We start from the raw sequence: 18,864 nt of genomic DNA, 5'->3' as shown, positions 1-18,864 counted from the left end.
TATGTTTTGGCTCTTGTTTTGTTTGCAAAAGGTCAGTGAAAGCGCAAAGTAAAGCAGATCCAAACTAAAAGGGCAAGCGCAACCCAAAAAGTAAACACTGAAAGTTATTTTTTAACATAACAGCACTGAAATTGTAATGACACATGTCTGCATCAGATATCTGATCTGATCCATGGCTTAAAATATGTGTAATCCTCTTCTTAGATATGATAAACGGTGCAAGAAAACTGACAGTGTTATGTTTTGGTTGCCGACTAGAAGTCGACAGAAATCATAGATCTCTTCCATGCCCTTTTAAAATCTAGCCTCCGGTGAAACATTGTTCTACAATGGGTATCATGAATCATTAAAACCATAGCTGATCGGGATTACTGGTTGCCATCAGCTATCATGGATCCATACCTCCAAGATTAAGAGTTCTTTTCTTTTTGTTAGTCTATCAACTTGCCCGAGGCATTATTCCAGAGACTCATTCATTCAAATTTTTTGCATTATTTTACTGTCTATTAGGCTGCTTTGAAGGAACACAAGCACCCGTGAAGCAGAAACCTAATGTTAAAATGCACTTGTGAACAAAATAGAAATTACATTTCTATAAGTCTTACTTTAAGGTTTGTCTGTAGTATTGTCCTTTAAAATGCAGTAGTTCACTGTCAAGGTTTGCCTCTGTAGAGATGCACATCAACATCTTTGTGGACCTATTTAGAGAATGGCTTTCGCTGTCGTTGTAGTAGGTTCACAATGGAGCTGACATGCACATCACGTAATGTCAACAATGTCCCTTGTATTGTGGGCCCACGCATCAAGCCAGTCGATTGACTGATCCAACATCCTGCAAACTTACTTTCAGTTCGATGCACTTTTCAGCACAGTACTGCAGAAAGTGATATTCTAGCAGAGCAGAGAAAAACACATTTATCTTAAGCATTAACCCTATCCCTGATATTCTTTTGATCTATATTGATAAATTAATTGTCTTTCACTTTGTTTCACTCATGTAGAGGATTGTTTCCACTGTTCTTGCTTCCAATCTAATGCCGCTTATTCATAAATACAGACAGGTGACAAATCAAAGAATTCATGAGTGAAGAAATACAACTATGTCCTCACTGCACGGTGGAGTTAAACAATTAACATCCAGTCATGTCCCGTGGAAGGTATAAAACAGTTCAAAGAGTCCAGTTGATTGTGACTTTATATCTAGATGGGAGGAAGGAAAAATCTATTCAACCTTGAAACGGGGTTCATTATTGGGGCACGGACGGCAAGAGCTTACAACACAAAGGCCGCTCAGCTGGTTCATGTTTCAATAGGAGCAGCTAGTGACGTAACATCTGCTTTTGGAGGAGTTAACAGTGTCCTTAATGTGGTCAAAATGTATTACATTTAAATAACCACAGTTTTTTTTTTTTAAGGAGAAAACTGTGTACCAGTGGGCAACTCTCATGTGTTTTTCTGAGCAGTTGGTACACTACATTACTTGGGGCAAAACAACAAACAATATTAAACTTCACAGTGTTAGTCTTAGTTTGAAGCCATAATAAGTGCTGGGAAAAAGTCCAAGTTGTTGTTTTTTCATGAAGTAACCTAAGTCAGAGATACTTCAATGGGACATTTCCTAAAGTAAATAGGAAATGTATATTCAGCATGGTCATAAAAAGACATTTCCCCCCATACTAAAGAACCCCCGTGCTTCCTCTGTCCCCCACCAGAGCCCACAGATGTGAAGCAGATTACACTCGGTTCACCCCTCCCTCTGCCAGCCCCTCTTTCCACTGCAAAGAAAGAAATCATTCAGTTTCAGCCTTTTCTACAAACATCCCCCTCCCCTACTATCCCCTCCCAGAAGCAGACAGGGGCACACAGACGACCACACTCTCCAGCCAAACCCTAATTGTGTGTGTGCGTGTGTCTGCATTTTTTTTCTCCCCCTGACATGAAGAAGGAAACCGAGTGAGTATTTGCTCTCACTGCTCTGTGAAAAGTGGTCTCCGAAAACCTTTTGAGTCCTTTTTCGCTTGACTGAGAAGGTGGAAGTGGCAGAATTTGAGAAAAATTACCGGAGTTAGGTAAGTTTGGCTCTTGGATTCATGAAACTTTTACTGTAGGCAGGGTACAGTGTGATGGGAAGCTGAGCCTTGCTCATCTTATACTCCACTGGTAGAAGTAGAATGATCTAATTACGTATACATTTTAGGCATTTATACTTTTTATATACAGTTATTAAATTACTGCATGGCTCATACTAAAATACGGCTGTGGATGGCTGTCTGAGACATTTTACATCTGACAGTTTTACAATTCAGTGTGTGCATACGTCTCCACTGTCCTTGCTTTCTAAATCTTATTCTGCCAAGTCTGTTTTTATCCTGTGAGGCCTCTCTGTGCTATACAATACATGGCTTAATGCAGAAGAACCTTATAGTCACATGAACACTGAAGGAGTTGAGTGTTGTGACGCCTGTGAACACACCTGTTCAAGCTTTGACAAGAGGGGCCGTGGGGTTGAGCTGCAGACACACTACGAACACTAAGATTAGCTTTGACCCACAGCTAAGGGGAGTACGGCACATATGGAGATCAAACTCGAAAAGTCCACATTTCATTTAAAAGGATTCAGAAGGGAAATTATTATTCAATCTATCCGTATTAATTTTGGAGCTGAAACAATGCACTGATTGGAAATTATTTGGCAACAACTGATAAACCGTTTAAGTAATTTCTCAAACAAAACTGCCAAACAAGCCTGTGCTCAACTTTATAAATTGTTGAATTTTCTGCTTCCTCTGTCCTTTGTTAGTGTTACTTTGATTTAGGACCATTTGTTGTACAAAACTAGTATTTTAGAGATCCAAGAATCTGACTTCTATCTCATAGTTTTGGCACCAAACAAGTAATGAACTGCTCAAGAAAGTAATTGGAAGCTTGATCAGTAATGACAGTAATTGTTCATTGTTGGTGTGTTTATTTAGATAATGTCAAACAAAATGACAGATCATTTAAACCATTTGCATATTTTACTGTCACTGTTTATAATGTTACATTCTTATTTGTTTACTGGAGATGTTCAGGGCTTTCAAATGATAATAACTGTGGAAGACTTGATTTTAGTCCAAGCTGCACTATAAATTGATCAGTTTAGGTAAAAAATTAACATCAATAAACCATGACTGGTCTCCTCTAAGAACCCTTTAACAAAATGCTACACTCTGGCTTTTTATAAACATTACAAACAAGAAATAAAATCTCCTAGAGGTGTTCTAAGCGTGTGGCTGTTTTCCCTCTGCAGACAAGCTTCTGCTATTTTAAGCCAAAAGAAAAGTCAGCCTATAAAAAAACCACTTCACGATGACAGAACCGTCAGAGTGAAGCCAAAAAAGGTCACTACGAGTCACACTGGGCCTAACGCAAACACTGCTTCATCTAAACCATAAGACGCCAGCGTGGAAACTGTGAAGACAATTTCCAAAGACAAAGGCAACGGCTCCTGCCAATCTCTGATGCGCGGAGAAGCATGTGTGCTTCCAGTTAGCAGGCCTCTGAGAAACCGAATTAATGTCACTGAATGTCCTTTGACTTGTGCCTTTTACTGCTGCCGTGGTAATTGAACACAGAGACAATAAAAGTTATATTTTAAGATGGATTACATTTACATTTGGCTGTGTTCTGTCATTAGGCTGGAAGTCTTGTCACTCTTGGCCATGAGGTTTTAATCCAAACAAGTGCAGTAAAACTTCAGAGTGATAAAAAGTTTGGACTCTCTGTGCTCCAGCTCCCCACTCAAGTTGCTTTAAATATCTTTGAAGATGAAGATGTTGAAGTGTTTTCTGCTCTTAACATAGATTGTTTCAACAAATGTGATTTCTGGATCTTGTTAATACATTTTAAAAATCAGTTAAACATTCAATTTAGATATTTTTCAGGTGTTTTTTATTCAATCCAGTTATGTTCTAACTGTTCCTGCAATAAACCCTGTTCATACACTATGAGATGTTTATTGGCTCAAACCTGTGTCACCTTGGGCAGAACTCCTTAAAGCTGTTTTACTGCAGTGAGTGATATCAGTCTGTACCTGACAGTGCATGTCAATCAAAAAGAAATACTACCCCAATGTCACGATGTTAGACCTCTGTATTCTATCTCTGCTTCCAGTCTATCGTGGTTTGAAAGGTTGTGTTTACTGCTCTTCTTACAGCTCCTGTAACATATGTGAGGTCACCATTTGAACTAATCAAAAACAGAGGGAGTGACGGAGGGAGCAGCCAACATTTGGTTGTTTTATTGGTTTGGGCCACACCGCAAACCATCTTTAAATAAATAGACAATTTTACGGTGTCCATTCGACCTCTGCTAGCAAGCACGGCTGAGCGACCATTCTGTGTTTCTGGGCAATAGGTGTGATTCAACTGACTCAAATTTTCAGTTGAGGAAAGAGAAGTTCAAATAGTTTTAAGGGTGCCGTAAGAGTAAACTGCAGCTGAAACCAAATGTGCTCTGACAGCAGAAAGAGCTCTGCAATGCCTCCACCTCACAGGCCTGGTTCAGCTTTTCAAATGTATTTCCAGATGCCGAGGAGAGAGACGCCTGAATCAGAGTCTGCATAATGATAAAGTGACGGCATCGCTGTTTGACTGTAACACATGCAGAGGAGGAGCAAAAATAAGAAAAAAAGCTTTGTGATGAAATCTCACCTGATGTTAGAAAGTTTGCAAAAGCAGCCACCCGGTTGAATAGATGTAATGAAAGATCTACAGACAATCCGCCAGTTACCAAAAAAAACCTCAACACAAACGCTGCTGTGAGGGGCGGTGTTGGCTTTTACAGCCCTAGCGTAACACAGCTCATGCATCCGCTAAGCCATGACCCAGCCACAGAGCATGAGGCATGCTGCAGTATATAACCACAACAACTCAGGCAGCACACAAGTTTGTGCAGCATTTCTACATTTACACACAGTTAGAGACATTGTTAAGTGCATTTATCTGTTATGTGCATTTCCTTAAATGTCTTTGTGTGTGCGAATTTCTCTGTGTCTTAGTATCTATTGCTGTTTACTTTTTTATATGTTGTCCTATCTCTATGTAAAGCACTCTGAACTGCTTCTGCATGATATGGTGCTATATAAATACATTTGAATTGACTTTATGTTCAGAGAATCTAACTGTTGGCATAATCATTTGAGAACACCTAATATGACAATTGTGACTCTTGTGACATTTAAATGACACTCAATTTAATTTACAGAGGAGGCTTTCATTGGACAGAATGTAACCTCACTGAATCGAGATCTTTAAAGGCATGGATGTTCAAGTTTGAATTTTTCATCTTGTGTTTTCGTGTCTCAATTTCATTGATGAAATTTGAACAATTTGGTTTTGAGATGTGAATTTGACCAGTTCAATTTGAAGAATGTGAACCAGACTAACAAATTGAGAGCCCTCATAAAAAGTCTTAACACCTTTCTTTTCTGTTACAGATGCTCCAGAAAAAGTAATTATTCACAAAACGAAACACAGCTAAAATATGCAGTGTGACATTTTTCATTCGCTAATTAAATTAAACGGAGGCTGTTTCTATATTACTGAAAGCCACAGTGCAACAGAAGGAACAAAGCGGGGTAAATTCACACAATAAATGTCTAAAGGTCACAAAGCGGCCCCCCTTCATATGATTTAGCCTTTAAAGCCACCAGGAAACCTTTGTTTTGGCATAATATCTGTCCTTGCTGTCCTATCATTATAATACAGCTGTTTTAAACAGGAAAGCATTGAACTGAATGTCTGCCAGTGAAACTGAGAAAAGTAAAAGTGAGACCACTTTGAGTCTGTCAGCAATGTGTGCGTGCTTTGAAATTTGTTTGCCACCATTAAAATGTGTATTTCACTGTATCTTCATAGCTCACAGAAGTTATCCCCTTTCCAGGTTACCATGTGGCGTTGTTGGATGCCCTTCCTCTTGGCCTGGGTATCCATGGCAACCCCAACTCTCTGCCAAAGTGGGGATGGCGATTGGGGTTCAGGCTTTGATATTTACTCCACCATAATGGCCATCAATGACACATCACAGGCAGCTGGTGATGAGCCGGCGAGAATAAAAAACCGTGACTGGATCACGTCGGCAGCGTTTTCCCCGTCACCTTCACCTACGCTGCACTATGAGCCCCAGCCGGACAAGTGCTCGGTCCACTTCAGCACCAACGCTGCCTCGGCCCGAAGGCTGAAGGCTCAGCAGGAGGAGCTGGCTTATCTGCAGGCCATCCAGCACGGAAACAAAGCAGTGATGGAGAATTTGGTGCAGTTTGTGGAGGATCAGCTGGGAGAACAGCGTTACGAGGACGTGATCAAGGAAAACGTCCTTGGCATCCATGACGACCACAAGAGCTGCCACGAAGTGGTAGAGAAGGCAGAAGAAGATCTAGAAAAGCAGCTGGAAGGAGAAGTGTTGGACGCCGTCAATGGGATGCAGAAGTAAGTGCAGTAAAGAAAGAAAGAAAGAAAGAAAGAAAGAAAGAAAGAAAGAAAGAAAGAAAGAAAGAAAGAAAGAACAGCTCAAATGCTGAGCTTTTATTTGTTTGTGTGCAGAGGAAAGGTCTTTGTTAAAAAACACATTTGCCTTTCATCAGACAGTCATAACTATTATAGTTATTTTTACAACTGATATTTGCTATCCAGACTTCCAGTACGTGCTGGGACTGTACTTCTCAGTAAAGCGCTTTCATTCGCAGCGAAGAATTCACAGTTTAGTGAAAGTAGATGAACAGCGCCAAAATAATCCATCAGTTCACCGATTAGTACATTAACAGAACGGATTTTGGGGCAGTATTTTTTTTTAGAGAGATGACCAAAAAACAGGTGAAAAGAGTAAGACTATTGAAACTCAACCCCAAGACTCTAATCAAGATCTACTTTGATTGTTAAAATTGTTTTATTAATCAAGAATATCAAAATGCTGCTGGTTTAATTTAAGGATTTGATTCTTTTCATTTGTATATTTTACTATAAATTCATTGTCATTGGGTTTTGGGCTCTCTCTCAACATAACTGGTCAAGGCAGATGGCTGCCCACCCAAAGCCTGCTCAAGGTTTCTGTCTCTCAACAGGAAGCGTTTTCTTGTCACCTAGTGCTGGCTCAATATTGCCAAGATTAAGGTCTAAACATAATCTGTGTGTATAATACCTTGAGATAACATCTGTTGTGATTTTGCATTACTTGACTGTTGGTTGGACATAATGAGCAAATTGATTCACAGAGCAATTTCAACTTGGGCTCTGGGGAACTGTGACAGCCATTGACAGTTAACAGATTAATTGTTAATAAAAAATAATCATTAGTTGTGGCCCTGGAGATGAATTAGACTGAATGTGGTAATTCACCTGACATGCAGCATCATGCCTGTTAAACAATGCTGAGGCACCTAAAGCAGACACATTCATTTGCAGAGATCATTTATGTGCAGACTTACACACATTACGATGCGACTCTAAAGTGACTATTTTTTCATAAATTGCTCTAAATGTGTTTGCAAAATTACCCTCTTCCTTTTGTTGTCAGTGCTATGCTGTAATGTTTGTGATTTCATTAACACTATATATGGTTTGAGAGTTACCGTATGCTGCTTATACTGCATATAACGTCCTCAGCTCTTGTTCCACTTACTTGGTCTCTCTGTTTCTTCGTCCCCTTCACTCCACCTGGTGACCTGGATTGTCCCATCTTCTGGAGCAGAATCAGAGAAGAGTCCCTGGCTTTTGAAGACATGCTTCGTGCGGCAACAGACATCGCCAACAGGCTAGAGAGCTCATCACAGGTCCTGCAGGCCTCATTCACCAAACAGCTGAAAGACATAATGAAAATCCATCGCTAAGGAAGTGTTGAAAAGCTTCTGAAACTGTTCACACATCATCCCGTTACTCAGGGGTGACGTTTGATATCCTGTGTGAGATCAAGAAAAAGAAAAAGAAACTTCCTGTAATTCCATTTTTTATATATATTTTTTGCCCATATGTGCCGAGATGCATCACCTGCAAGAAACGACAAAGGTAAAGCCCTGACAGGAAGGTTGATAATTTCACATCATGAAAAGAAACGTTTCCCTTTTACGTAAGTGATAACCCCGTAACCCCATAAAATGTTACTTTCCATTCAGGCATCGTTCGTGGAATCTGTGAGGTCAAACATGGCAACAGTATGTGGTGCAGCTTTGAGCCAAGTTGAGTGTTTATGGATCAAACTCAATTGGCCTTCAGAGACCAAACATAATGACTCTGTTAGTCTTCTCCAGAGGAAGCTATGGATCGGCCATCTGGTTCCAGGGTGAGGATGGAGGCCAGGATACACTCACAATGACTGGTGTGTTTCAACGGAGATTTTTGTTTTTGCAACAAAATAAGAAGCAGAGAACAGCAACAGGGATGGCTTTGTTATACATGGATATCTGTTGTTTGGAGAAGGCTATGCAATAACCTGACAGTTCCCGTCATTATATGCAAGAAGGAACACACCATAAGACAAACTAGATACAGCTCTTAAACAGAGAAACTCTGGGAATGCATATTGTTTAAAAAAAATGCTTGCATGATTATGAGCATTTGTTGGATTCATCCATTCAAACATGAGAACAAAGCTTTTGTTTTGTTCCATTGTTCATTGTTAATCCTCCCACAAGTCAGGGGAGGGAGTACTTTGATATTTGCAATCATAAAATTTGTAATACAATGAATTTGTGCAATGTATGATATGAAGTATGTATGGCCCAGTAAACAGCAACAAACAAAAAAAAATCTGTCCTTTTATGTACTGTTTTGACTGCTGAAAAGATGCTTTGTGTTGTCTTTTTTTGTTGTTTTGTTTGCACAGCTTGCACTTGCACTTTCATACTGATAATTTGGGGGAACGTTAAAGTTCACAAAGCATATTCAGACACCTACTCTGCCCTCTAGCTGTTCTCCACAGAAAGATCCCGCAGACGTTTGGTCAGCAGCATGTGTCACATTTAATATCCAATTAAATTAATTAACAGTCATGCTGCACACTTTTGAAGAAAACAAGTTTTAGTCTCAGTAAGTGGTTGACCATTTTCCATACACACAAGTTGTAACTTTTGCTGTGAAACCAGTGTGTGTGCGTGTGTGTGTGTGTGTGTGTGTGTGTGTGTGTGTGTGTGTGTGTGCGTGTGTGAACGCGAGTGAGCAAGAGCGAGACAGGAGGAGGGACTGTTATAGGTACAAGAGGAAAGGCAGGAAACACTCAGATGTGACCTGTCCTCTCAGGGTGGACGACGCTGTTTTACGGACCTAGTGAACCAGGCTGGTCTCACAATGATTCTGACAATGGAAGAAAAAAAAAAAACTAATGTGATATTTTAAAATGGGACATCAAAGTCTTAGATGAGCCAACCAGAGACGCGTAAATTCTTGGCACCCTGCGCAAAGAGGTGGACTTGTTTGGATGATATATTACTCAGCGACAAACCGGACTATTTTTCCTCCGTGGTTTAATTTCTTTAGACCGGTCTTGATATCAGTTTCATGAACCGGCCAAAACAAACCAGCTGTAGGCTACAGTGTCACGCTGCCGCTCCCTGATTCAGCACCGAGTGATGGATAGCTCTCCGAGTCAGTGCGCGGAAACGGACTCGCTCTCATCCCCTCTGAACGGGGCTCAAAGTGCGCAGCGAGGCACGTCCGCCGCCGCCGCCGAGCTGTAGGAAGACGGCAGCAAAGTTATTCAGGCAGACTATCGTCACTCTCTCTCTCTCTCCCCCCGCCCGCCCACACGTATAAAGACGGCTATAGTGACAGGAGTGCCGGAGTTGTCCTGACATGCCTCCCAGCTGCGAAGATGACACATTTTGCGCACACATCACGGTTTCGAGATAACGTTTTGAAGGCGGACGGAAACACCTCCGGGGAAGTTGGACTCCTCTTCAGCACCGGAAAACAAAATGGGACACAACCACCTGTTCTCCTTATGGGCGGCTATGGTGTGGTCGGTGCTCCTCTCCCGGCCAGGTAAGTACTTTTAACATTACCGGCGACGTGACTCTCACCGAGTAAAAAAGTACATAAAACATGCACGTCGTGACAACGTGACTTAAAATGTCAAATTTTAGACGAATTTTTACAAGAGCACTGTGCTAATGAGTGTGTGTATGAGTTCCTCCGCATTGAAATTGTCAGAAAAGTAGGTTTAGTGTAGCCTACCTCTCGTCAATCTTCACACCACAACTCCCACAAGCCTCCTCTCGCGCTCAGGTAATTTATTGTCGCGCGCAAATCTGCTAAAGTCGCCTCGTGCAAAAAGTACTTGCGTCACATCTCTCAGCGCTACAACGTCCCACCGCTGATTTAATGTTGCTCCTTTGGCATAAACGCGACCAACAGAGCTGAACTACTAAAGAACACGGTTTCTCTCCACTGCCTTTACATTTAGGAAGACCTCTGTGTCCTGCTTCCACAGCACAGAGTAAATTCATTATCCTTTACTTGTACTTGACCGTACAAATTGCAGCAGCTGCCAAAGAGAAGCAGTGTACTTGACAAAAAGAAAACTCACAGGTCTGTTAAACAAACTCAATAATATGACAACAGGTGTCATATTTTTATTTCAAAAAGACAAAGGTGCATGCATATGGCCAGGATAGAGGATTCAACTCCGGTGTTATTTATTTGCTTATTTACCTCATTTTTTTGTGAGAAAATAAAAATTATTATGATGCTGGATCTGCTGTGTACATTTTCAAGGTTCCTTTTTCTATTGACATATTGTGCAAACTGTTGAGACTTAAAATACATAAGGCTTGACGGTGAAAGTAGGACATGGACAGGAGATATTTACAACATTGAGTGTTTTCATTCAAGTGCAAGCTGAGGCGTAACATATGTCTCTCGTGACATAAGCGCAGCCTGTATCCCCTCCCTCCATCTCTGTATCCTTCAGCTGTCAAGTGTGCTGGTGCTTCACCTCAGTGCCATCGTTCTTCAGCTTTCCTATTTGCACTCTGCAGTTTTAGTCAACTCACAGAAAATTGTTGCATGCTCGTTTTCTTTTTTCTTTTACAGAACTTTTTTTTTTTTTTTTTTTACTGTAAGTATTTGACAGTCCAATTTCGCCAAGAGCGCCTCTGGCCTGAGAAGCTGCTGACTCGATCACCCAAACTGGTCAGTGTTTCGAGCGCCTCGCCAAGGGGCTTGGCTACGGTCCAACAGCCATGTCCCAGGGTGCTGGATGTTGGAGGTGTCATCTCAAGTCTCTGCTGGCAGGAGGCTTTGATCTATGGCACCCAAGAGCATTTTTTTCAAGCTCCACATCTGGTCCTTCCCAGATGCGAGGACAGATGAACATGCACCACCCTCGCCTCGACTGTCAAGAGAGCTGATAAGAAGCCCTCTTGTGCATGAGTAGTTGTCAGGTTGAAATTAGTTCAGGATAGCAGATGAGCCCATGTATACCTTGGGAAAATAAACTTGAAATTCACCGACTGATGCCTGTTTTCTACCAACTTCTCCTAGATATTGGACTAATTGTTTATATTAGACCAGTTATTCTCTGTTAAAGCATGGACAACATATTATTTCAGTACAAATGTTTGTATCCGTATGATTAGCTATGCAGCATTTTAGCTCCTCACCTGAGGTCCTACAGTTTTAGGTTGTAAGGACTTGTCAATGTTGTCATCAGAACCACAACTCACCCATGGACAGGTAATGATGTGGCCTTGGCTAAGCAACCATGACTGCTGCCAGATGCATGTGGTCCAAGGTCTCGTTTTAGGATCCTTGATGGTGGCACGCTTCATTGGGCTGAATTACATGCATGCCATGTCAAACAGAGTTCTAGAGGGAGTTGGGTCCTAACAGTGTGTAAACCAATCAGACTCTTTTGTATTGCTTTTTGAAATCTGTCTTTGGGGGGATGCTTTTGTGCATTTTCTTTCTGTACACAAGTGGCAGTGGTTGAAGGAACAGTTGCAGAGAATTAGATGAGAAAAAAACTAAATTGCCATTTTAAAGTTTATTTTGTGCATAAAACAACATTTTTGCTCAGTTTGCACAGATTAAACAGTCAGGATATATACTACCATGTTATATGTTGTTTGATATAACATGGTACCTATATACTGTAGTTACTAGTGAACTTTAAAGGTGCCAATACCTTTGTAACCAAAGTAGCTGGTTCCCCATTTCCAATATTTATGCTAAACTATAGATGGTGACATTTTTTGTGCAGATATGGTATCAGTCCTTCTCATCTACCTCCCTGCAAAGTGAAAAAGAGTTTTTCCAAATACCTGTATGTTGAACTATTTATTTTACAGGAGAATATCACACAGGAGTGCGACCCACAAATTGCTAATAAATCATTGTTGGTCTACATCATCCATCGTTATGATAGAGCAACTGCAGTACAATAATGCCAAAGATGTTTTCAGTGACACTTTTACATAGTTACATAATTACTTTGCCAAACAGAAAGCACCTTCTTGTTGTTATACTCAGAATCCTACTCAGTTAATATCTTGGTCACAAGTGTTTTAAAAAGTAAAAAGGCCAGTATCAAACACATACTATTATCTATCACCCTCTGCTTCAGGTGAAAACTGTCAGCCAGTTGTTTTATGCTTCAGTTGTAACCCAGAGTGACAGACAGCTCAACAATAAACAGCCTCCGCTACTGAGAAAATTAGCTCACTTCCACTTAACTCTAGCAAGTAATGATGTGTGTAATTGACTCTGACTACATTGATGAAGGTGGAAGCGGTAATCCACAAGGGATGGGATTCCTGTCTATTTCCACGCTATTCAGTCCGCAGAAGAATTATGCAGCGACTCAGTCTGAGCTGGTGCGCAAATCTGTCTAGACTGCGTATACAAAATCAATTTGATTAAGCTACCTCTCACCGTGAAGCCACATGTGCATAACAATAACACTTGAGAGATAAAGAGGGAGGTTACCGTTGAAATGGTGCTGATGTCGAGGGAGGAGTGATAATTCCCCAGTCTCCACCGGCTCACCTTGCGAGATTTTAGCAGGCAACCCTCAGGGGGAGCTCAGATCAAGAGATCAAAAGATTTGCTAAGATGCGAGAAAGTCGATAAGACTTTACCGAGAAAAGTCTAAGACGTTTCGAGTAGGGCTTGTGTGCAGAGATGCAAGATGTTCTCAACACTCACTCTCTCCCAAAAGCCACAATATCATGCCAGCCTGATTTACTGCTGTTTGTTAAGTGAGGATTAGGGGAGACATGGAAGAGAGAACATGGATATGATCCCTGTGCACTGTGCAACTCCTTTACTCTTGTCCTCCATTTAATTATTATGGTCCCTATATATCATACTATCAGATAATAACATTTTAATGCCAACAAAGCCATGCGTTAACACTGTTTGACAGAAAATATAAAAACAACACCAGGAACTTTAGTTTTGGCTTAATTAAATGTTGAAAAAGTTCATACTGTATTTGCAGGAGAGTTGGCTTCAAGAAATATTTTATGGCTTTATTAACTGAACATTTGAATACAGAAGTAAAAATTAATGGATTTGGAAATTTCATTGTAGAATAAATGTCACCAATTTATTAATTTCATTACACCCTTCTTGTATCTGTCCTCTGTAGAGTTTTAAGGTATCGTTGTAAATGGTAGATATAATGTGTCCACAGCTCTTTGTCACGAGAAGACGCACTCGCATTCTGAGGATGAACTTTTCAAGACGCTGTTCGCTGGCTACAACAAGTGGTCAAGACCGGTGCCAAACATCTCTGATGTGGTCATTGTCAAGTTCGGACTGTCCATAGCACAGCTCATTGACGTGGTGAGTTTTTGAGTATGGAGTGTTTATTTGCTCAGCATACAGTATGCCTGTACTGTACCTAAAAACAATAAGATGTTTTGTTTAAATGCACACTATTTTTTGCTGCTCACTTTCATTCCATTGAAAGCTACATCTGAAAACATGTATTTTATCAAAGACTTTAATCCGCAGTAAAATCCAGTGTCAGACTATGCAGAAGACATAAGTTTATTTTTAAGTGCAATCATTAACCAATATGATTAATAATTCTATTGTCTCCGCGAACTGCATTGCAAGTTTAACACTATACCTGTGTTTGTTTTTTCCACTGCTTGTTTTTGCATTTTTACATACAGTAGTAAAAATAAACTTTAGAAAACTACATTATGCACCCTGTTCCATGTCACAGAGTGCAACACAAACTGTTTTAGAACACTTCACATCCATCAAGTAATAGAAGTTCCTGCAAGCTATATTTGGGTCTGCTTTGACAATCCTCCAGAAACCTCTCACATATATTCTTCTGGCCTGAACCCAGGGTTGACAGCCTTAACTCATATTTGGTATCTCTGCCTGTCTCCCTCTCCATGTCTGTCTGCCTGTCTCTCTGTTTCATCTGCTAGGATGAGAAGAACCAGATGATGACAACGAATGTCTGGCTTAAACAGGTAAGAAATGAAAACATTTCACTGCTCATTCATTATTAAGATTTTTTCTCACATATTGGATGTGATGATAGGGAATATAAAAACATGGCATTTCTTAAAGCTTATGAAGAAATAAAATAGCACCTCTGTATTCCCAGGAGTGGAACGACTACAAGCTTCGCTGGAGACCGTCGGACTATGACAATGTGACGTCCATAAGAGTGCCGTCAGAGCTTATATGGGTACCAGACATCGTCCTCTATAACAAGTAAATATCATCTAATTTGAAGATTATTCTCTTAATTTACTGATTACAAAAACCCTTAAGAATGTCCACTGCAATTTGCCACAGCATGCTCAAACTGCATCAGACATTGAGTATGTCATCATAAAAAAAAAATCAATGAATATTCATATTTGAGGTGCCTTGCTCAGAAACCATTTTTAATTCTGCTTTCAAAATGTGCTTAAATAACAAACAACTCAAATGATTGAATTATCTGTCCACTCAATTATCAATAAATTTGCCTTCATCTACACAGTTTTGCTTCACATAAACACAACGTTCACGGGGTTTCATGATAAGGCCAAGGCAAGGGAACTGTATCTTTCTGTTAAACTGAAAATGTAATGTAAAAGTAATTGTGTAACACTGAATGTTGCACACGAACAACTACTATAATCACACATATTGATAAACTGGTTCAAGTACTAGATGCCTGTTGACTGATCTGGTAGGAGGATGGCTCCATCTAGTGGACTCATGTAATGTTCTGCTTTATCTGGGTTTCTATACCTTGACATTTGAAATGACAAAATACATTACATGTTGCTTTTTTGTGTATATTACTACCACTATAAGTGCAGTTTGTGTACGTAAAAATGAGGACAATCTGTGTACATCTACTGTTTTAGCATGCAATTTTTTGTGTTGTTAAATTTACCACTTTCAATGCATCTCTGCTCCCTACCCCAAAATTCATCACATGGGGATTAGACTGAGAAAGGCTGATGATGGAGATCTGCTCCATAGAGCCCGTGTAATCATGATCTGTAAGTGAAATTAAAAAACCTGAGACTGATGAAATGATAAGGACTCGTCATTACGTCTTCAGCAGGAGCTATTATCGCCATTAAAGCAATGAATGGGGGGGAGATTACTTCAGAGGATTATTATTTGCTAAATCATAGCACTTCTTCACTGCACAGTTTCTATGGCGAAAAAAGTGGTGTCAGGATTTCTCAGTCTCTATCCATTCATTTAATTAGAAGTGAGCACCTATACTGTGTGTGACAATAATCACTCATATGTTGACCTCTTCTTTTCCAGTGCTGACGGAGAGTTTGCTGTGACTCACATGACAAAAGCTCACCTATTCTACACGGGTAAAATCCGCTGGGTCCCGCCTGCCATTTACAAGAGCTCCTGCAGCATCGATGTCACCTTCTTCCCCTTCGACCAACAGAATTGTAAAATGAAGTTTGGCTCTTGGACCTATGACAAGGCTAAGATTGACCTGGAGAAAATTGAAAACACTGTGGACCTCAACAACTACTGGGAGAGCGGCGAATGGGCCATTATCAATGCTGTGGGAACGTACAATACAAAGAAATACGACTGCTGCCATGAGATCTACCCAGACATCACCTACTTCTTCATCATCCGAAGGCTTCCTCTGTTTTACACCATCAACCTCATCATCCCTTGTTTGCTCATCTCTTGCCTCACCGTCTTGGTGTTTTATTTGCCCTCAGACTGCGGTGAGAAGATCACCCTGTGCATCTCCGTGCTGCTGTCCCTCACTGTCTTCCTGCTCCTCATCACAGAGATCATCCCGTCCACATCCCTCGTCATCCCTCTCATCGGCGAGTACCTCCTCTTCACTATGATTTTCGTCACCCTGTCCATCGTCATCACCGTCTTTGTGCTCAACGTGCACCATCGCTCTCCCAGCACCCACAAGATGCCCCGCTGGGTCCACTCCGTGTTCCTGGACCTGATCCCACGCTGGCTGTTCATGCGACGGCCCGCGCCAGACGGCCGGCGTCGCAGGCTGTTGCTGCTGCAGCAGGAAGCGGCGGTGGAGCGGCGGCACGCTCGGATAGCTGGCTACAAATCTGGCAACAGCCTCAGCACCTCGGCTACCTGGTTAAGGGATGGGACCACGCTGGACGACCCCGAGAGAAGCTGTTACGAGGATTTAGAGTTGGGAACGTTGACGTCTTATTTCTCCTTCCGCCCCCCTTCGCCCAGACCTCCAGGGTCGACTCCACCGCCGCAGCAGAAAACCCCACAGAGCAGCCAGAACCGACAGGAGGCGGCGGCGGCGGCGGGAGGGACGAACAGACAGTTAACCGGGGCCAGAGTGAATCCCACTCAGCGGCCGACTAAAGTAGAAAATGCTGTATCAGACTCAACATTCCTGCTTTCACCAAGTGTTATACGCGCATTAGAAGGAGTGCACTACATCGCAGACCACCTGAGAGCTGAGGATGCAGACTTCAGTGTAAGTATCTAAGAAATACCACATCTATCTTTATGGAAATGAAACTTGAAACTAAATACACTTGTCATTTTTATCACTGTTGTCCTGCAAAGGTTTTATGACTCATGTGAGCCCATGTAAATTACATTAATAATGTCATCTGAAGTAACTTGGGAGCAGGCCTGTTGATCGGCAGTGTAGCTAATATGCATGAGTATGAGAAGTGGGCTTTTTCAATAACCAATGTAGTTTACTGGTACAATTTTGTATAACTTTACTCACCACCGAGTTGGTTCCTTTTCTCAATTCTTGTTTTTCTTTGTCGCTCTTCTTGCCACACAGGTGAAGGAAGACTGGAAGTATGTCGCCATGGTGATTGACCGGATCTTCCTGTGGATGTTCATTATTGTGTGCCTGCTCGGGACCATTGGCCTTTTCCTGCCCCCTTGGCTGGCTGGCATGATCTAATGCTTGAGAAAAAATATTGAATATTTGGGGTAAAAAACAAACAAACAACAAAAGCAAACAAAAAAATCCTCCACCACCTTCACTTGAGTGATGTTTGACATGTAAAAATTTCACTGAACAAAGAAACACAAGGAATGTGACTGACTTTAACCCTCTTTACACACCACCAAACAAAAGCAGAGGACTGTGATGTGTTCAGGTCCTTCTCACTGGGACATGAACCAAATGGACTCTACAGTCTCTGCAGTAGCAAGTTCAGGATATCACAGACTGTCCAGACTCAGCTTCAATGAGTTGCACTTCGCCTGTGGAGTCAGGCTGATTGACCTGCTTGGCCGTGATTGGCGAGCTAAGGTTTAGCACGCTAACATAATTTAGCATTAGCGTAACATGCGAGTTAAATGCATAGACTGTATAGGTTAAATGGCGTCGTGCTAGCCTGAGTTCAGTACGTTATCACACAAATATGATTGTTTTCCCCCTGTAGTTTTAGGAATTAGTAGTAAATTTACGTAACTGCGTCACTGATGCTGCGTTCGAGAAAACTCGGAATCTCCTCCAAATTTAAAAGCGTTTAAGACGCACCACGTCAATAAACCAAAAACTTAACATTAACATTACACAAAATCCATTTGAAAAAGGAAGCATTTAAAAAAACAAACAGATAATTTAAAATCGAAGATAAATAACAACATGAATTTACTGTTCCACAACATCAGTAATCTGTAACCGTAAGTACATAAATATTGTTTTGGCACTAAAAATGCAATTTAATGGTTTACATTACCATTGCCGATGTGGTTCTGCGTGGGTGCAGCTTGTTGTGTGACGACAGACAACTGGTTCTCGGAGAAGTCTAGATTTTTTTCTGACTTTCCCGCGTGGGAGCCTCGATATGAGGTGGCGTTCAGTGCACTTTTTCCAAGTAGGAGGCCGGAAAGTTCCGATTGCCGAGTTGTCTTGAATGCAGCATTGTTGTCAGTACAGTAGCCTACGGCTGAGAAATAAACTGCATCCTACCTGCGATAAAGGACTGGACGTACAAAGTTTACGTTTCCTTGTAGCTTCTTTCCGGTTTCTCGAAAAATGAAAAGGCCTTTAATGTCCAGAGAAGAAATATGACCCTCCAAATTGGACTTATCCATTTCTTCTTAGTCCCAGGCAGGTATGTGTGTCAGTGAAGGTCTTGGTGCTACATCAAGGGCCCAGAGTCCTGCCTCTGTCCAGGTTAACAATCACTTCTCTAAAATCCACATAATCTGTGTTAAATCCTAAATCAATCCTGTGATCCAGGTAATAATCTGGAAATCAAATTGTACAGTCAAAGATCTCAACAACCTAGGCCCATGTCTGATTGTTTTTTTACACCATGATCCACATATTCCTTAGAAATTAACTCAAGTCTTGGCAAATGGTCTATTTTGCCATGTTAAACCACACAAAAAGAAATCCCTGTATTAAATAATATCA

General features: G+C 41.2%; 2 protein-coding genes across 3 annotated transcripts; both read left to right on the top strand.

Moving 5' to 3' along the window:
• Window positions 1–1,803: 1,803 nt before the first annotated feature.
• Window positions 1,804–7,995, top strand: LOC146961821 (uncharacterized). Of its 2 annotated transcripts, none has more exons than XM_085770727.1 (3): window positions 1,804–1,953; window positions 5,923–6,467; window positions 7,726–7,995. In XM_085770727.1, the coding sequence occupies exons 2-3, from the start codon at window positions 5,929–5,931 to the stop codon at window positions 7,862–7,864; spliced, it is 678 nt and encodes a 225-aa protein (XP_085626853.1). In that variant the 5' UTR covers window positions 1,804–1,953; window positions 5,923–5,928; the 3' UTR covers window positions 7,865–7,995. The 2 variants fall into 2 exon arrangements, with proteins under 2 accessions (XP_085626853.1, XP_085626855.1); XM_085770729.1 differs by having other exon boundaries at window positions 1,842–2,069.
• Window positions 7,996–9,698: 1,703 nt separating this feature from the next.
• On the top strand, window positions 9,699–17,420 carry chrna2b (cholinergic receptor, nicotinic, alpha 2b (neuronal)). Its single transcript, XM_085771675.1, has 6 exons — window positions 9,699–10,010; window positions 13,663–13,814; window positions 14,417–14,461; window positions 14,599–14,708; window positions 15,771–16,947; window positions 17,269–17,420. Exons 1-6 carry the CDS (start codon window positions 9,944–9,946, stop codon window positions 17,392–17,394), a joined length of 1,677 nt encoding a protein of 558 aa, XP_085627801.1. The 5' UTR covers window positions 9,699–9,943; the 3' UTR covers window positions 17,395–17,420.
• The last annotated feature ends 1,444 nt before the right edge of the window (window positions 17,421–18,864 follow it).

This window comes from Trachurus japonicus, chromosome 24 (genome assembly GCF_045865225.1).
Source record: "Trachurus japonicus isolate A0001 chromosome 24, Traja_1.0".
In the NCBI taxonomy this organism is placed as follows: Eukaryota; Metazoa; Chordata; class Actinopteri; order Carangiformes; family Carangidae; genus Trachurus; species Trachurus japonicus.
Note: the sequence above shows the minus strand (reverse complement) of the source record. Positions and strands in the feature narration are given on the sequence as shown.